Genomic DNA, 16,529 nt, shown 5'->3' on the forward strand with positions numbered 1-16,529 from the left:
TTCATAATCTTGTTTATTTATAATTTCTAAATTTACTATTGCATGGTCTGATATTCTTGTTATTCCTATTTCATAATTGAATAATTTATCTACCATATTTTTCGAGATAAAAAGGTAATCTATTCTGGTATATGTTTTATGTACTGCTGAATAGTATGTATATTTTCTTTCATCTCCCTTTAATAGTCTCCATGAATCTTTTAGTCCCCATTTATTCATAATTCTATTTAATTCAGTTATGTTGTTATTTTTATCCTTTACTGTTGGGTTTGACTTATCCTTCATCCTATCCACAGGCATATTAAAGTCCCCTCCCACAATCACAAAATGTTGCTGCCAATTCTTTATTTCTCCTAATATTTTTTTATAAAATTCTCCTTGATTTTCATTTGGGGCTTTTTTGTTGTTTTTAATGTCCCTGGCAAGCTTGAGATCATTTTGCGCTTTAGCCTTGCAAACCTTTTCCCTACAGGAGTTGGCTATACGTTTGAATTCTTCTTTGGTGATTTCTCCCCTTTTCCACTTCTTGTGCATGTCTCTTTTGAGTTTTAGACCAGTTAGAAGTTCTTTGGATATCCATTCTGGCTTCTTCGCACTTGTCATATTTTTTTTCTTTGTTGGCACTGTTTGCATTTGCGCCTTGAGTATTTTACTTTTAAAAAACTCCCATCGATCCTTAACTTCCTTGTCTTTTCATATTGGCGTCCATGGAATGCTGTTCAGTATTTCCTTCATTTTTTGGAAGTCAGCTCTCTTAAAGTCCAGAATGCGTGTTTGACTTGTCTTAGTTTCAGCCTTCCTTTGAATGGCAAACTACAGGAGCACATGGTCACTTGCCCCTAAGGATCCGACCACATCGACTGTATTGATCAGGTTTTCTACATTTGTTAAGATTAGATGAAGAGTAGCCGATCCCCTTGTTGCCTCTTCTACCTTCTGGACCATAAAATTGTCTGCAAGGCAAGTGAGGAATTTGTTGGACTTTGTACTCCTGGCCGAGTTTGTTTTCCAGCAGATATCGGGATAGTTGAAATCGCCCATGGCTACTATATCTCTTCTTTGTGCTTGTTTGGTCAGCTGTTGACAAAAGGCTTCATCAAGTCCTTCATCCTGACTCAGAGGTCTGTAGTAGACACCCACGACAAGTTCTCTTTGAGTCCCAGTTCCCTTGATTCTTATCCAGATGCTTTCAAGCTGGTTTCCCGGATTACAGTCTTGTATTTCTTCTGCAACATAACTGTTTTTGACATATAAAGCGACTCCCCCTCCTCTCCCCTTTGTTCTATTTCTGTGAAAGAGGTTATAGCCCTCAATTGCTACATTCCAGTGATAGGAGTCATCCTACCAGGTTTCAGTGATGCCTATGACATCATACATGTGGTGCTGTGCTAAAAGTTGGAGTTCGTCTTGCTTATTTCCTATGCTCTGTGCATTAGTGTAAAGACATGTAAGCCCCTGGGACCTTCCCCTGAGCTGTTTATTTGGGATTATTGTGCTCTCGGTACTTGGTCCTTGCTGTGTTTGTGCAGCCCTCCGTTTAGCCTTTTGGCGGTTCCCTGTGGTCATGGGTAATATAGTGTTCGCCAGGCTGTTGTTCCCCTCCCCTAGTGAATCTAGTTTAAAGTGTGCCTGATGAGGTTTGTGAGTCTGTGCACAAAAAGATGTTTTCCTACTTGTGTGAGATGCACCCATCACTTGCCAGTAGGCCATCCTCCTGGAAGAGTAGGCCATGGTCGAGGAAGCCAAAACGCTCCTCCTGACACCATTTTCTGAGCCAGTTATTGACTTGTACTATTTTTCTGGCCCTTGTAGTGCCGTGTCCTACAACGGGGAGGAGGGATAAAAATATCACATGTACATTACAGTTTTAGCTTTGTTCCCAGAGCTCGAAAATCATTTGTGATCTTTTGAAAAGTATGCCTAGCAGTGTCATTGGTTCCTACATGAATCAACATAAGGTGGGGAGGGTGATGGGGCTTTAGGAGCCTGGTGAGCCTCTGAGTGATATGGTGTATTTTTGCCCCCGGGAGGTAGCATATTTCTCGAGCCATCCCATCCGGTCTGGAAATGTTGGCTTCTGTTCTTCTAAGGAGGGAGTCACCTACTACCAAGACCTGTTTCCTTTGAGGATTGACCGGGTCCCTTTTGTGCAAGACAGTGTGTATGTCCCCTGAAAAGTGTTCCAGTTGAAGTGAATCGTGTACGTGTAAAGTGTTGTCCTCCTCCTCGATATCCCCAGTGCATTCATCAATGACAATTGAGATGCGTCCAAGAGCCCATCCCTCTCCCAAGGGTGTTCCTGTTGTGCGTGGTCTACGATTGGGGTTGGAGCATCTGCATGATTGTGTAAGTGTGAATGCATCACCCCTGTCAGGGCTATCCTCCGTGCATTGATCAAGGGTGGCCCACTGAGTGGTATTTAAGTAACTGTGGTCCTCCACAAGATGTGTTTCCTGATCAGATATTAGTGGTGTAAGTCAAGCTGAGCAGAAGTATTCTGCAGAGGCTGCCTGGTCCTGTGTCTCTTTCTACGGGTGACCTCCTTCCAAGCCTGAGGGTTGTGGACATTTGAATAGATCTCCCCATAAAATTCTTCATCATGCTATTGGTGTGATGTAGGTTGTGTATCTAGAACGGTGTGTTGTGCAGTGTCCAAGAAGAGCTCGAGTTCCTGAATGTCCTTAAGGGTCTTAATACGGTCCTTGAGTTGTTGGATCCTCTGCTCCATCAGAGCCATCTGTTTGCAATTGGAGAAGATGTAGTTGACTAGTTTTTGTGTGAAAAAGCGGAAAGTTTTGCTTTTGTTGCATCTTTTGGTGAGTGAAGTGAACTAGTGGGATCTTTATACAGTTAGGTAATATGCACGCACTTTATGTGTAGATTGCCAAAAACTACCTCTTTGTGTGTTTGTTTATGTTGTTTTGTTTTCTGTATATACTGTAAAGGATAGTTAGTAAAGGTGTCTAAAATAGCTCCCCCAATCACTCAATTAACAGGGCACAATGCCTGCTGTCAATCAACTTAAGTACCTGGGTCTCTTTCAATACAACAGTCACCCAACAGTTAGACTTTGACCACAGAAGCCAAGCCCACACTCAGTTTCCAATCTTGACCAAATCTTAAGAGTTTTTAAATCTCTTTTTGGGGACTGAAAAGGTCTCCCTCGGCTTATAATGGGGTCAAGGTCAAGCCAGCAGCCTGGAGGCCACAGTATGTTTTCTTTTCCAAAACCTCCTTCTTCTACTTCTCCTCCCAGGCTGGAGTTACCTTATTTTTTTAAGAGAGAGAGAGAGAAGAAGAAGAAGGGAATGTTTTCAAAAGTGAAAGAAGTGTGCAAGAGAAACCCTTGCAAGCCAGGAAGAAGAAAAAGATTGCATGGGTGGAAGGGGAAGAAAAAGAGAGATTCTTGCAAATTTGCAGGATTTATTATTATTATTATTATTATTATTAGTATTATTGCAAGAACATTTGAGTCCAAAGGGAGGGAAGGAGAGAATAGAGAGCAACAGAAGATGTGTATTTCTTTTTATTCCTAAGGAATCAAAAATGAGGTGGTTTTTTTGGGAGGGGGAGAGAAGTTTTAAAAAGCCTTTTCTGGCTACTTTTAGGGTTTGAAAAAGGGAGAAAGAAAAGAGGTGAGAAAGGGCAGGAGAAGAGAGGCCAAAGTTGTTTTTAGGGGGGCTTTGCTTGCATTTCTTCCTTGGGCAAATGCATGCTCCAAAGCTTGTACATATTTATAAAGATGTTCCCCCTACAAATACGTTAATATATGAATTTTCCCCTCATATGTTTGCAGGTCTTTGCAAATCCTATATACATATAGATATTTAGAGATTTCCATGTACCTGTATATCTGTACCTATATGTATATATTAATTTTATATAAGAATTTTACCCTCACATGTTTGCAAGTATCTGCAAGTCCTATATATAATTATCTATAGATAGATAGATGTCTAGATAGATACATATTAATATAGATATGTAGAGGTTGCAAATATTACAGAAGGAAAATGCGCGCGCGCACACACACACACACACAGATGTCTAGAACATTGATAAATAGGACTTGCAAATATTGCAGGAGGAAAAGGCACATAAAGGATTTGCAAAGGTTTCAAGGGGAAATACATATATATAATTAGTATTTATAATTATAGATTATATTATATTTAGCTTTGCATTGTTTATATAGGCATTGAATGTTTGCCTGTTACTATGTTGGAAGCCGGCCTGAATCCCCATGGGGAGATAGAGTGGGATACAAAGGAAGCTGTTGTTGATGATGATGATGATGATGATTATAAAGTTATTGTTGATACCACATTGTTTTTGTTGACCCTATTTTTCCTCTTATAGATTTAGTTTACTGTTTTTCTTTGAAATACGGTAAATATTCAAAACATTTAACACACTGATGCCTCAATTAACGTAATTTTATTAGTATCTATTTTTATTTGAAATTTACCAGTAGCTGCTGCATTTCCCACCCTCGGCTTATACTCGAGTCAATAAGTTTTCCCAGTTTTTTGTGGTAAAATTAGGTGCCGCAGCTTATATTCGGGTCAGCTTATACTCGAGTATATACGGTATAATGTATACTATATAAACAGAGTCTAGTCTTTATTCTCATGTATAAGTCTAGAAATTTTAGTAAAAAATTATCCATGGGTCAATGTGAGCACTGTATGTTTACTATCATAAAAGAGATCATCCCTTTTCTGTGGTGAAAGGCAAGAACTTAATCCATCTGGGGAGAACCTATGAGAAGCTTCTATATTCTCTATGCTGTGGTACCGCTTCTGACCTTTATGAATGCCTGGGTGAGGAAATGGCAGTGGCAGCTTCCTGAAGCAATACTAGTTCCTTTCTCCTCTGCATTGAATGACCAACAACTTATCCATGAGACACATCAAAATCCATAATTTTGCAGTTTCCTCTTGACTGACCTGCTTCTACACCTCTCTTCCATGCAGACTGTTGTGGATTGCACTTCTGATTCTGAGGGGGGAGGAGGACTGGTGTTCGAAGAGGCAGCACTTGGGGATTTAGGGTTAACTAGTGAGGAAGAAGACGAGGGAAGAGATATAACAGATATGGCAGAGATCCCCACTTTTTTGGAGCAACGAAGGGAGAAAGAAAGCAAAATAAGGTCAGCTAGGTTAGCAGAGAAAACGTTAAGCAATCAGATCTCACCCTAGGGTCAGCTATGTTGGAAAGCTCAGGGCTATAAATTAGCAGCAAGGCTAGAGCCCAGTGCTGGCTGCAACCATCTTATTTTTGAGAAAGAGCCTGAACCCAGCATCGTGTCTAGCGTGGAATCTCTGAAACCTCCCGTTGTTGGCAACTCGCAAGCCTGTTTATAAAAGACTTTATTTGATGTCTGCTGTGAAGACTTTTGTTTTGTGTTTGCTTGAAGATTAACATCGAGGTACAGTGGAGTCTCACTTATCCAACATAAACGGGCCAGCAGAACATTGGATAAGTGAATATGTTGGATAATAAGGAGGGATTAAGGAAAAGCGTATTAAACATCAAATTAGGTTATGATTTTACAAATTAAGCACCAAAACATGTTATACAACAAATTTTACAGAAAAAGTAGTTCAATACACAGTAATGCTATGTAGTAATTACATTTAGCACCAAAATATCACGATATATTGAAAACATTGACTACAAAAATGCGTTGGATAAACCAGAATGCTGGATAAGCGAGTGTTGAATAAGTGAGACTCTACTGTAGTACTTTCTGTTTTCTAAATTGCATTATCTTTATTTTGGCTGAAGTAAAGCTCTTTTTATTTGCTTTCACTTGTGTCTAAGGTTGTTTCTGGCATAGAACTGGACACAGCGTAATAATAGCAGCATCCCATTACAGCACCACTGTTGGATAAGTCTTTATGTTAACTAGCACATTTTCTGGCTAGTTTGCAGCTTCCCTCTCTCCTGTAGTGTGTTCACTGACTGGTATGGGCCTTATCCAGCTGTACTGGTCTAATTTTCTCACAGTGGGCTTTTGAAGAGACTAGTGGCTTTCTTTTCCTTATAATAGAAGCAAGTCAATTTATCCACTGTGAACACATATAACTCAATATAGGTTGGGCCATAAAGATTTTCCATATTTTGAAGGGGCACTGTGTAGGCTGTAGTAGGGGTACAGAGGCGGGATATATCTAAATTGGTAGGTTAGCTCTGCTATTTTCAGTAAACATCATATGTTGGATCAGTGAATATTGGGGTTCAAGATTATTATGAAAACCATTTTGTGATAACGATGTAGAAAGTGTTTCGTACACACTTTGTACCAGATTGAAAAACGATTTTTCTACGGATTTCTAATCCTTGGGCAACTGGATCCATTCCACACACACAAAAAAAATCCCTGTTAGAATGCTGGTAAATATGGAAACTGTAGGAGCATCATCCACTCAGCCATCACCAAGGCCTTCCACTCACCAACATGCCATGATACTGGGGATATGAAGTTGGAGTTTGAGGAGGATTCTGCATACCAATTTACAACTGCATACTTACAAAATTATTTATTTGATAGGATTTTTAAAACCTATTAAAACAAAATGTTTAAGTACTTTTCAAAAATATATACATTTTTTTTCTAGATAGCTTCATTCATTCTTTATACCCATTCAAAATGTGTGAGATCTTTATGCTCTATCCTATATTAAAAAGGGTTGACATTCGTGGTGTTACTGAGGTAGACAGGAATGTAGTAATATGCTCATTTAAGTTTCTCAGACTTTCTGGTTGTTGAATATGAGAAGATATAGTAATGATACAGTTGACTCCTTAGAGCCCAGTTTTGAACTTTTATTTTCCTTATACAGTATTTACAGATGTTAAAAGTTAGACATATGACGTGCTGGCAAACAACTACCCTAAATCAAAAGAACAAATATTAGATGTGTCATGCTATTAAATATTCTAACCCAGTTTTAATACTATGCTGATCTCATAGGTGAGAGATGCTGCAATATTGGCAATTGTGGAGATTTATAAACACGTAGGAGAAAAAGTAAGAGCTGACCTTAACAAAAGGGGTCTTCCCTCTGCAAGGTGAGTTTGGTAATCATATAACATTTTTAGTATTGCTGTGATTGCATTTTTTATCTAAATGTTATATTTTGTTCTCAGGATGTACATAACATTCTTTTGAGAGCTGCCTTGAAGCCTACTTTGAGAGAAAGGCAGCATAAAAATGAAATAAATGATTAATAAACACATCATAGCATGAAAATATAGTACATTTTGCTCCAAAGTGAGGAAAAACATAGTCGAGCTAGGTATTCACTATTCCCACCTTCCTATTTAAATAGTGGTGAATTGGATACCTGACTGTAAGTGAAACAAAAAGGCTTGTGGGAGGGCAAGAAGGTAAAATACCATGAAGAAGTTGACCTCATAATAGTATATGAAAGTAGAAATGGTTCAGTAACAAAAATAATTAAATAAATAAATGTATTTTAGAGTGACACAGGCCGCAGCAGTGCTACAGGCTTTAGGATGTTCAGCTTTGATAATGATTATAGCCAATATGGAGAGGACACTATAATGTAAACACAGGCATGAAAAAAGTAACAGTATATCTTTCCACTGGCAATGTTTTTTCCCCCTTTTTCCCTTTTTGCTAATATGCAAAAATTGATAAATTTGACTTTAACTTATGAGAGACCTCTAAAAGACCTTGTAATTAACAGTTTTTCTTCAGTTTTCCAAATACAGGGATATGGCTTCCTTGATTGAGTTACATAAACTTTAATGTGTTTGTCCTTTCCTCCTGCCACCTTCAGCTTTACTGAATGTTATAATCTCTTCAGATAATTGCCTTAACTCAATAATTTTAAGTTCTGGTGACAGTTCAGAACTAATTTCTTTGCAGACTGACTTGTCCTTTTTTGTTTGTTCATATCTGTATAACTCTCTTCTAGTATCACATTTCAAATAGGCTAATTTTCTTTCTATCACATTTCTTTCTTGCCCAGTTGTTACTCCTAAATATAAAAGATCAGGGGCTGATTGGTTTTCTGTCAACTTGAACTTCTTATTTAGTTCCTTCATAGCAGCCTTTTCAAATTGTAGTCCTTTTCTAATTTCTGAATGTGGTCTTTTTATTTGATAACTGAACGGAGGTATATAACATCTTTAAAAAGGTTCCATGGGCATTACAACCTATTGCATACTTAAAAGAAACATGTCGTTCTTTCATCTCTTCTTATTGTTCTTTATTTTGTTGTTTCTATTGCCTTTCTCTTTTCTTCTGATCTTTAAAACAGGAACTCCTTGAAACAGATGAGGGCTCTGTGCTCAACTCGTGAACAATGGTGTAGTTCAGGCAAGCAAATATAGATAGCATAACCAGAAGAATGTGTTTGCAATTTTAAAAACTTTACAAAAATTGAAAAATCACTTTTGTCCTTCATTTATAGATGCAAGGGCAAAGATTCCAACTTTGTTTACATCTTACCAAAAGAGTTAGCAAACTTTGTTTTTGTTTGCTTCTGCAAGATTTACCTGATCTATTTGATTGATTTATTTATTTCCAATATTTATATCCCGCCCTTCTCACCCGAACGGACTCAGGGCGGCGTATACAATTGGCAACAATTCGATGCTGACACATAATTAAACATACCCTGTTTCCCCGAAAATAAGACATCCCCGAAAAATAAGACCTAGTAGAAGTTTTGCTGAATTGCTAAATATAAGGCCTCCCCCAAAAGTAAGAGCAAAGTTTTTGTTTGGAAGCATGCCCAGCGCCTGCCAAACAGAACACCAGAGCATGCAGGATTGGTAAATGTACATACCAGTTGTACATGGAAATAATGGTAGTAACAAGAAATTCTTGATAGGATTCACAGTTTGTCTGGTTATGCTGGTTTGTGATGACAACTACTGTACAGTATATAATAAATGTTCATTTTTTTGTTCAACAATAAATGTGAATTCTTCTTCCTGGAAAAATAAGTCATACCCTGAAAATAAGACCTAGCACATCTTTGGGAGCAAAAATTAATCTAAGACACTGTCTTATTTTCGGGGAAACACGGTAACAGTAAATAAAATTCATTATAAACAATTAATACAGTATAAAATATATAACATATGGTTAAAACCCATTCATCCAATGTTCTTGTGCTTTAGCCATAAATCAGTCCAGGTCATCTTTATCATTTATTCATCGAAAAGTCTGGGCACATAGCCATGTTTTTAAGGCTTCTCTAAATCTCAAAAGGGTTGGGGCTTGTCGTATATCCCTGAGGAGGGTGTTCCACAGCCGAGGAGCCGCGACCGAAAAGGCTCTGTCCCTCCTTCCAGCCAGCTGCGCTTGCGAGGCAGGCAGGACCGAGAGCAGGGCCTCACCAGATGACCGTAGGGAACTTCCTGGCTCATAGGAGGAGATACGTTCGGACAAGTAGATTGGTCCAGAACCGTTTAGGGCTTTATAGGTCAAGACCAGCACTTTGAATTGGGCTCGGTAGCATATCGGCAGCCAGTGGAGCTGGCTCAACAAGGGGGTGGTACGCTCCCTGTAAGCCGCCCCAGTTATTAAACTGGCTGCCGCCCATTGTACTAGTTGGAGCTTCCGGGCCGTCTTCAAAGGCAACCCCACATAGAAAGCGTTGGAGTAGTCCAAACGGGATGTAACCAGAGCCTGGACCACCATGGCCAAGTCAGACTTCCCAAGGTACGAGTGCAGCTGGCGCACATGTCTTAGTTGTGCAAAAGCTCCCCTGGCCACCACCGAGACCTGGGGTTCCAGGCTCAGCGATGAGTCCAGGAGAACACCCAGACTGCGAACCTGTGTCTTCAGGGGGAGTGCGACCCTGTCCAACACAGGCTGTAACCCTGTACCCTGTTCGGCCCTACGACTGATCAGGAGGACCTCTGTCTTGTCTGGATTCAGTTTCAATTTGTTCACCCTCATCCACCGGCCAGACACCGGTTCCTTAGTGACAGATGGGAAGGAGTGACAGAGCTGGACATCATCTGCATACAGTTGATATCGCACCCCGAAACTCTGGATGATCTTTCCCAGTGGCTTCATGTATATGTTGAATAACATGGGGGACAGTATTAAACCCTGTGGGACCCTACAAGTCAATGGTTGTGGGGTCGAGCAGGTGTCCCCCAGTGACACCATCTGGGAAAGACCCTCCAGAAAGGACCGGAGCCACTGCAGAACAGTACCCCGAGCCCCATTCCGGTAAGGCGCCCCAGAAGGATACCGTGATCGATGGTATCGAAGGCCACTAAGAGGTTCAGCAGAACCAGCAGGGACACACTCCCCCTGTGCAGTTCCTTGTGTAGATCATCGACTAAGGCAACCAAGGCTGTCTCGGTATCATGGCCCGGCCTGAAGCCAGACTGTGCCGGATCCAGAAAATCGGTATCTACCAAGAATGCCTGGAGTTGTGTGACCACCACACGTTCCACAACCTTGCCCAAAAAGGGGAGATTGGAAATAGGCCGATAGTTATCCAATTGAGTGGAGTCCAGTGATGGCTTTTTCAACAGCAGTTTGATTACAGACAAGTTCAGGCTCGCTGGAACAAAGCCTTCCCGAAGGGAGGTGTTCACCACCACCTTCACCCACTTGGCCAATCCCCCTCTGGCGTCTCTCACCAGCCAGGATGGGCAGGGGTCTAGGATGCATGTGGTAGCCCTCACCTCTCCAAGCACCTTGTCCACATCCTCAGGCTGAACCAATTGAAACGAATCCATCAAAATAGGACAAGCAGGTGCTCGTGCTACATCCTCGGAGACTGCTGTTAATATGGTGTCAAAGCCAGAATGGATCAAAGCGACTTTGTCCACAAAGAACTGAGCAAATGCTTCACAGCAGGCTGTCGAGTTGTCAGGGATCCCGTCTTGGGGGACGGGATATAACAAACCTCTGACAACTCGGAACAGCTCCGCCGGACCGTTCTTTGCGGACGCAATATTAGCTGCAAAGAAAACGTTCTTTACAGCATCTATTGCTGCAGCATATGCCCTGAGATGGGAACATAGCCGTGTTCGGTTTGGCTCGCTCGGCTTCGAACGCCACACACACTCTAGTCCCCTCTTCCTTTGCTTCATCGCTGCCAGCTCCTCAGTGAACCAAGGAGATGGTTTAGCTTGTGTACTTGAGAGGGGATGTTACGGAGCGATTGTCTATTGCCCTAGCCACCTCTTTGTTCCAGGGAGCAACCAGAGCATCAACAGGGTCGCCAGCCGAGGTGGCGGGAAACTCCCCAAGAGCCATCAGGCATGGACCATTTTAATTGGTCCTCCACCCCTGCGGAGGTTGGGGGGCGCAGTAAGTCTAAACCTGATCAGGTGATGGTTGGTCCATGGCAATGGGGCAATGGTAAGCTCCTCCATGCCGCCACCTTCCTCCCATCCCTGGCAGAAAACCAAGTCAAGTGTGTGCCCTGCTCTGTGGATAGGGCCAGATACTAGTTGGGACAGCCCCATGGTTGCCATGGCAGCCATGAAGTCCTGAGCTGCACCGGACGGAGTGGCCTCGGCATGGACATTGAAGTCCCCCAGCACAATGAACCGTTGGGACTCCAACGCCAGGGCCGAGACCACTCCGACTAGCTCAGGCAGGGAGATTGTAGTGCAGCGGGGTGGTAGGTACACTAGCAGAATCCCTAAACTGTCCCGGCCCCCTACCCTCAGATGAGCACGCTCGAACAAGGTAGACTGCGGGATGGGGCACCTGGTCAGGGGGATGGACTCGTTATAGACCACTGCAACACCTTCTCCCCTCCCTCCGGATCTCGGTTGGTGCTGCACGATATACCCTGGTGGACAAAGCTGGGTGAGGTTAACTCCCCCAGCCTCATCCAACCAGGTCTCTGTTATGCACGCCAGGTCTGCCCGCTCATACAGGATGAGGTCCTGGATTATTGCAGCTTTACCATTGACAGACACTTCACATGTGCATAGATAATTTTTGGTAAAAAGCTAGCTGAGACATATTGAAATGCTTCTCACTTTGTAGCACAGACACTAACACTATTCTTTCCTGTTATTTCTTTTCTCTGATACTAAATGTCATGTAGCACTTCTCAAATTACAAGCTTCATGTGATTCACTTTGTTTCCCCTTCTTAAACTGATATTTCCAGCATGCCACACACACACAGTTTTATCACAGCTTCTCTCATGGATAGTTTGAGGAGGATTGTAATGAGACTATGGCGGCAGCAGACTTTGTCCAAAAAAACCATCTAGGTGCTTCTGGAAGGGGTGCTCCTCAGTTAAGATGAATGTCAGGTCTCTAAGCTGACAGGTCCCAGATGTTTTTGGTCATGGAACCCTTTCGAATACTTCCCCCCCCTGCGGACCCTAACTCTGTTTCCTATGGAACGCTAATTCTGCCCATCAACACTGTGAACCCACAAAGGTCTTCCTTCTTTTGCCTGGGCGCTTCATGCTCTGGCATTATCTTTTGTTTCTTTTTTAAAATCAAAATTAAACAATTTTAAAGATTTTTCGCAGAACCCCTATGATGATTTCAAGAAACCCTAGAGTTCCACAGAACACAGTTTGGGAATTGCTGCTCTAAGAAACCTGTATCTTTTTTGCCATTCTGTTCACACTCAAAGGACATCTTTTCTCCTTTAAACCAGCTGCATGCTGCTCTTTTCCTCCTGGCTCAGATTTGCACATGTTATCTTGAGCACTTATTGCAGCCTCTTTACTGATTTAGAGGAGGAATGACAGCAGCAGTGACTGAATTCCTCATTTCAGCAGCATCTGTTACTAGCATTGGATGTGCATAAACTTCCGAATGCTGTAGCCTCAGCAAAGTGTCATTGTTTCTTAGAAATACATCTACATGTTTTCATGGATATAGATTTCAGGTCCCATAAAATATTTTTGTTTACAGAACTCTTCATCAAGTTATTGCACTCCAAACACAAGGATGTATCAAACTATTAAAATGGGAACAATAGTGCTCCTATGATCCATTGTAGTGTAAATAACATGTCCAATTGAAAACCAGTGCTTCTACTGAGGATTGAATCTCTTGTCCCATATATACATTTCATGTGCTTTATAGAGAGTTCCCTTTTTATCTCCATAAATTTTGAAAACTAAATCTAAATTCATTATTTTCAATGCAATATAATCTTTTCAGTTGTGGATCAGAGCAACATTATTTCCTTGGTGGTAAGGAAGAGTCATTATTTTAAATAGAAAGTAATGAGTCAAATTTCCAATATCTTTGTCTATCTTTGTTATTACTCTTTTCATATAACAATTCCATAGCATTTTTCTCACGAGATTCAAAAGTGGGAAAACAAACATTATATATTAGCAAATATAATCTGTAATCTGTTTGTATTTGTGTCATGCAAATGACAAAGTGTTTTCTGATTTGTAGCATAGGTCAGCTGCCATTATATCTCATTTAATGAGAAAAGTGGATTTTATTCCTGTTTATTTTAGCGGGAATTGACAGGATGGATTTAAACCATAGTTATGAAGTCCTAGATTTGTTGGAGAAAAAACTGGTTGAGGACAATTCATAAGGACAGATTTTAGGTTTCATTCAGTAATGTAGCAATCAGAGTTAATTAATCTTAAATGTCTAACGTACATCAATAGAAAGATTACCTAATGGTTGTTGAGCTTGTTTTTTTTCTCCCCCTTATAAATGTTAATATGCAAGATTAGAACGTACTGGGCTTCCCTGCTGACATATCCGTGATTTGATGTAACATGCTGTGATCCCATCATTGTGTATACAGTACAATTCTGCACTTTTCAACACAAATATAAGCACAGTTATAATTTCACACTCGTATGTGCAAGGGTACTATCAGTCATTGCGGTAATATATTTAGAAAAGGTCACATTCTGGTTCATAAATGTGAAAGTATAAGTTACTGCTGCAATAGGGCAGAACTGTATTTCTGGAAATGTGTGTGGGTCTAATAAAACCAGCAGTCCTCTGTTTCTTCTTTGTGCCTGCCTGGTACAGTAGAGTCTCACTTATCCAAGCTAAACGGGCCGGCGGAAGCTTGGATAAGCGAATATGTTGGATAATGAGGCGGGATTAAGGAAAAGCCTATTAAACATCAAAATAGGTTATGATTTTACAAATTAAGTACCAAAACTTCATGTTATACAACAAATTTAACAGAAAAAGTAGTTCAATACGCAGTCATGTTATGTTGTAATTACTGTATTTACGAGTTTAGCACCAAAATATCATGATATATTGAAAACATTGGCTACAAAAATGGCTTGGATAATCCAGAACGTTGGATAAGCAAGTGTTGGATAAGTGAAACTACTGTAATAGCAATAAAACAATATGTGGCATTGTACCTCCGCACAGTGGTATCCCATGAGAAAGAACAAGGATAGAGAAATGATGAACAGGGTTAAGTCAGGTACTTACAATGATTATCAAAGATTCATACTGATTGACAACTTTGAATCAAAGATAAAAACAGCAATCTTTCATATTGTATTCTTCTAAATTGTAATATGTAAGTAGAATCTTTTGATTTGAAGTTAATGTGCAAAAATTGAGTTTTCTAGTCCGTGGTTACCATATGCTTGTGATCTCAAGTATCCAGGCAGTCAGAAGGGATCTTCCTGGTGATTCAGGTGTGTCATCCCTTACAGAATATCTCTGTTTTTTGCTTCCTATTTTGTTCTTGAAGGCTCTGAGCTAAAGTCCATTGAAATTGTGCATCCACAAATAACAATTGTGCGGTCTTTAGTATACTTAATGAATTATTGGACTATAACCAAATACTTGTTCTTGTTACTTCATGAAAGTTTCTGAAACCAAGGTGCAGTGTATTTTATTTTTTAATTCTAGACAAATACTTTTTCTGAATATGTCTTTTTTTAATAAAGATATAGAGTGAAAATGTTGTTCAAATTCTAATAGCCTCAAGAGATTGATTGTTTAAATGAGAATGGCAGAAACAGCTTGGATATGGAAGAACATGTTATTTCAAATATTTAAAAAATATTTCAGACCTAATGTTATATTTTTTTTAAGTCCCTGACTTTTTAAAGTCTCAGTTCTTGACATTTTAATGCAAATATCAAGAAGTGAAAGTTCCTGGGTGTGTTGTGCTCTAATTCTTGAAGTAATTCCCTTTTGTATTTTAAAATACAAAGTGGAATTACTTCAAGAATTAGAGCACAACACTTTTGGTTACTGCCTTTTGGTTACTGTGAAAATCATTGATCTCAAATTAATTCATACAGGTGTACATATTGAATTGGTATACTTTAATTCATATTTTCTTGAACCTCCAAGAATGGCAGCCACAGATGCAGGTAAAACACCAGGAGACAATGCTTCTGTAACATGGCCATACAGCCTACAAAACTCACAGCAAGCCAACTGTGATGTTTATTTATACCCCACTTTTTCTCTTTTCATATTTAGACCCCACTTTCCTCTCCTAAGGGAGACTCAAAGACACTAACAACCATAAACAATACAATTGGCAGTTTAGCACTACCAAACTTCGGCCCTCCATGTGGTTTAAACTTCAACTCCCACAAATCCTAACTGTGGCTAGGCTGTTACTAATTGTGACAGTTGAAGTCCAAAACACCTGTCCTTCACATTGAATTTGAAACATTGACTACACAAACATCAACTACTAAAAGGCACACTGCATTAGATAATCCACAACATTGCATAACCGAATGTTGGATAAGTGAGATTCTACTGTAATATGAAATAATTACTCTACTATATAATACACAACAATATAATCTCTAAAACCAGGTTAGTAAATAAAGAGCAACACTCTGAAAGCAGAGACATTGGGAATTCCACAAAGGAAAAAATCAGAACCAGCTAACACCTCCCAACAAAGGATTCTTCCAAAAAGGAAAATTAGAAGGAAGTGAAGCACTCTGTATTACCAAAGTCATTATTATTACTATAATTACTACTACTATTATTATTGTTATTACTATTATTATTGTGTGGCTGTAAACCGTGAAAATGAACACAATCTGGCTCCAAGTATTCAAAAACACTAAAATCACAATATATAAAAATTACTGTGGTATAATAAAACACAAGAATACAATCTCTAAAATCAGAACACTAAATAAAGAACAACACTCTGAAAACAAGGTAATTCCAGACACGAAACAATCATGGCCAGCTTTCTGAGCCCCACAAACTTTTTTTTAATGTAGGCGCTGAAGCACTGCATATGTGTACTTCTTCATCTACACACACAGTACAACCGCATACAATATTCCAAACAACACCACTCTAAAAACAAGGAAATTCCAGACAGAAAACAGGGTCAGCTAACACCTCCCAACAAAAAATTCCCTCAGGCAGGAAGCAGCCAGGCTTTACACCTACAAGACCATTACATGCTAATCATTTTGCCTAATTTGCACCATTCATACTTCCCTCCAACACACACACACACACAAAACAAACACAAATATTATATATTCACAACCTTTAGGAAATAATATCCCCTCATGGCGCACCGTATTAAACTGCACAGC

The 16,529-nt window shown here is 40.0% G+C and overlaps 1 protein-coding gene across 36 annotated transcripts in view; it reads left to right on the forward strand.

Annotated features, from left to right (window-relative positions):
• The window catches only part of clasp2 (cytoplasmic linker associated protein 2), a 223,911-nt gene that overhangs the window by 34,719 nt on the left and 172,663 nt on the right, over window positions 1–16,529 (forward strand). For all 36 annotated transcript variants that reach the window (XM_062958261.1, XM_062958283.1, XM_062958265.1 and 33 more), the window contains one exon: window positions 6,980–7,077. In XM_062958261.1, coding sequence (XP_062814331.1) covers window positions 6,980–7,077 — 98 coding nt within the window. The remainder of the gene's footprint in view (window positions 1–6,979; window positions 7,078–16,529) is intronic.

The sequence above is a fragment of the Anolis carolinensis genome, chromosome 6 (assembly GCF_035594765.1).
Source record: "Anolis carolinensis isolate JA03-04 chromosome 6, rAnoCar3.1.pri, whole genome shotgun sequence".
Taxonomy (NCBI): domain Eukaryota; kingdom Metazoa; phylum Chordata; class Lepidosauria; order Squamata; family Dactyloidae; genus Anolis; species Anolis carolinensis.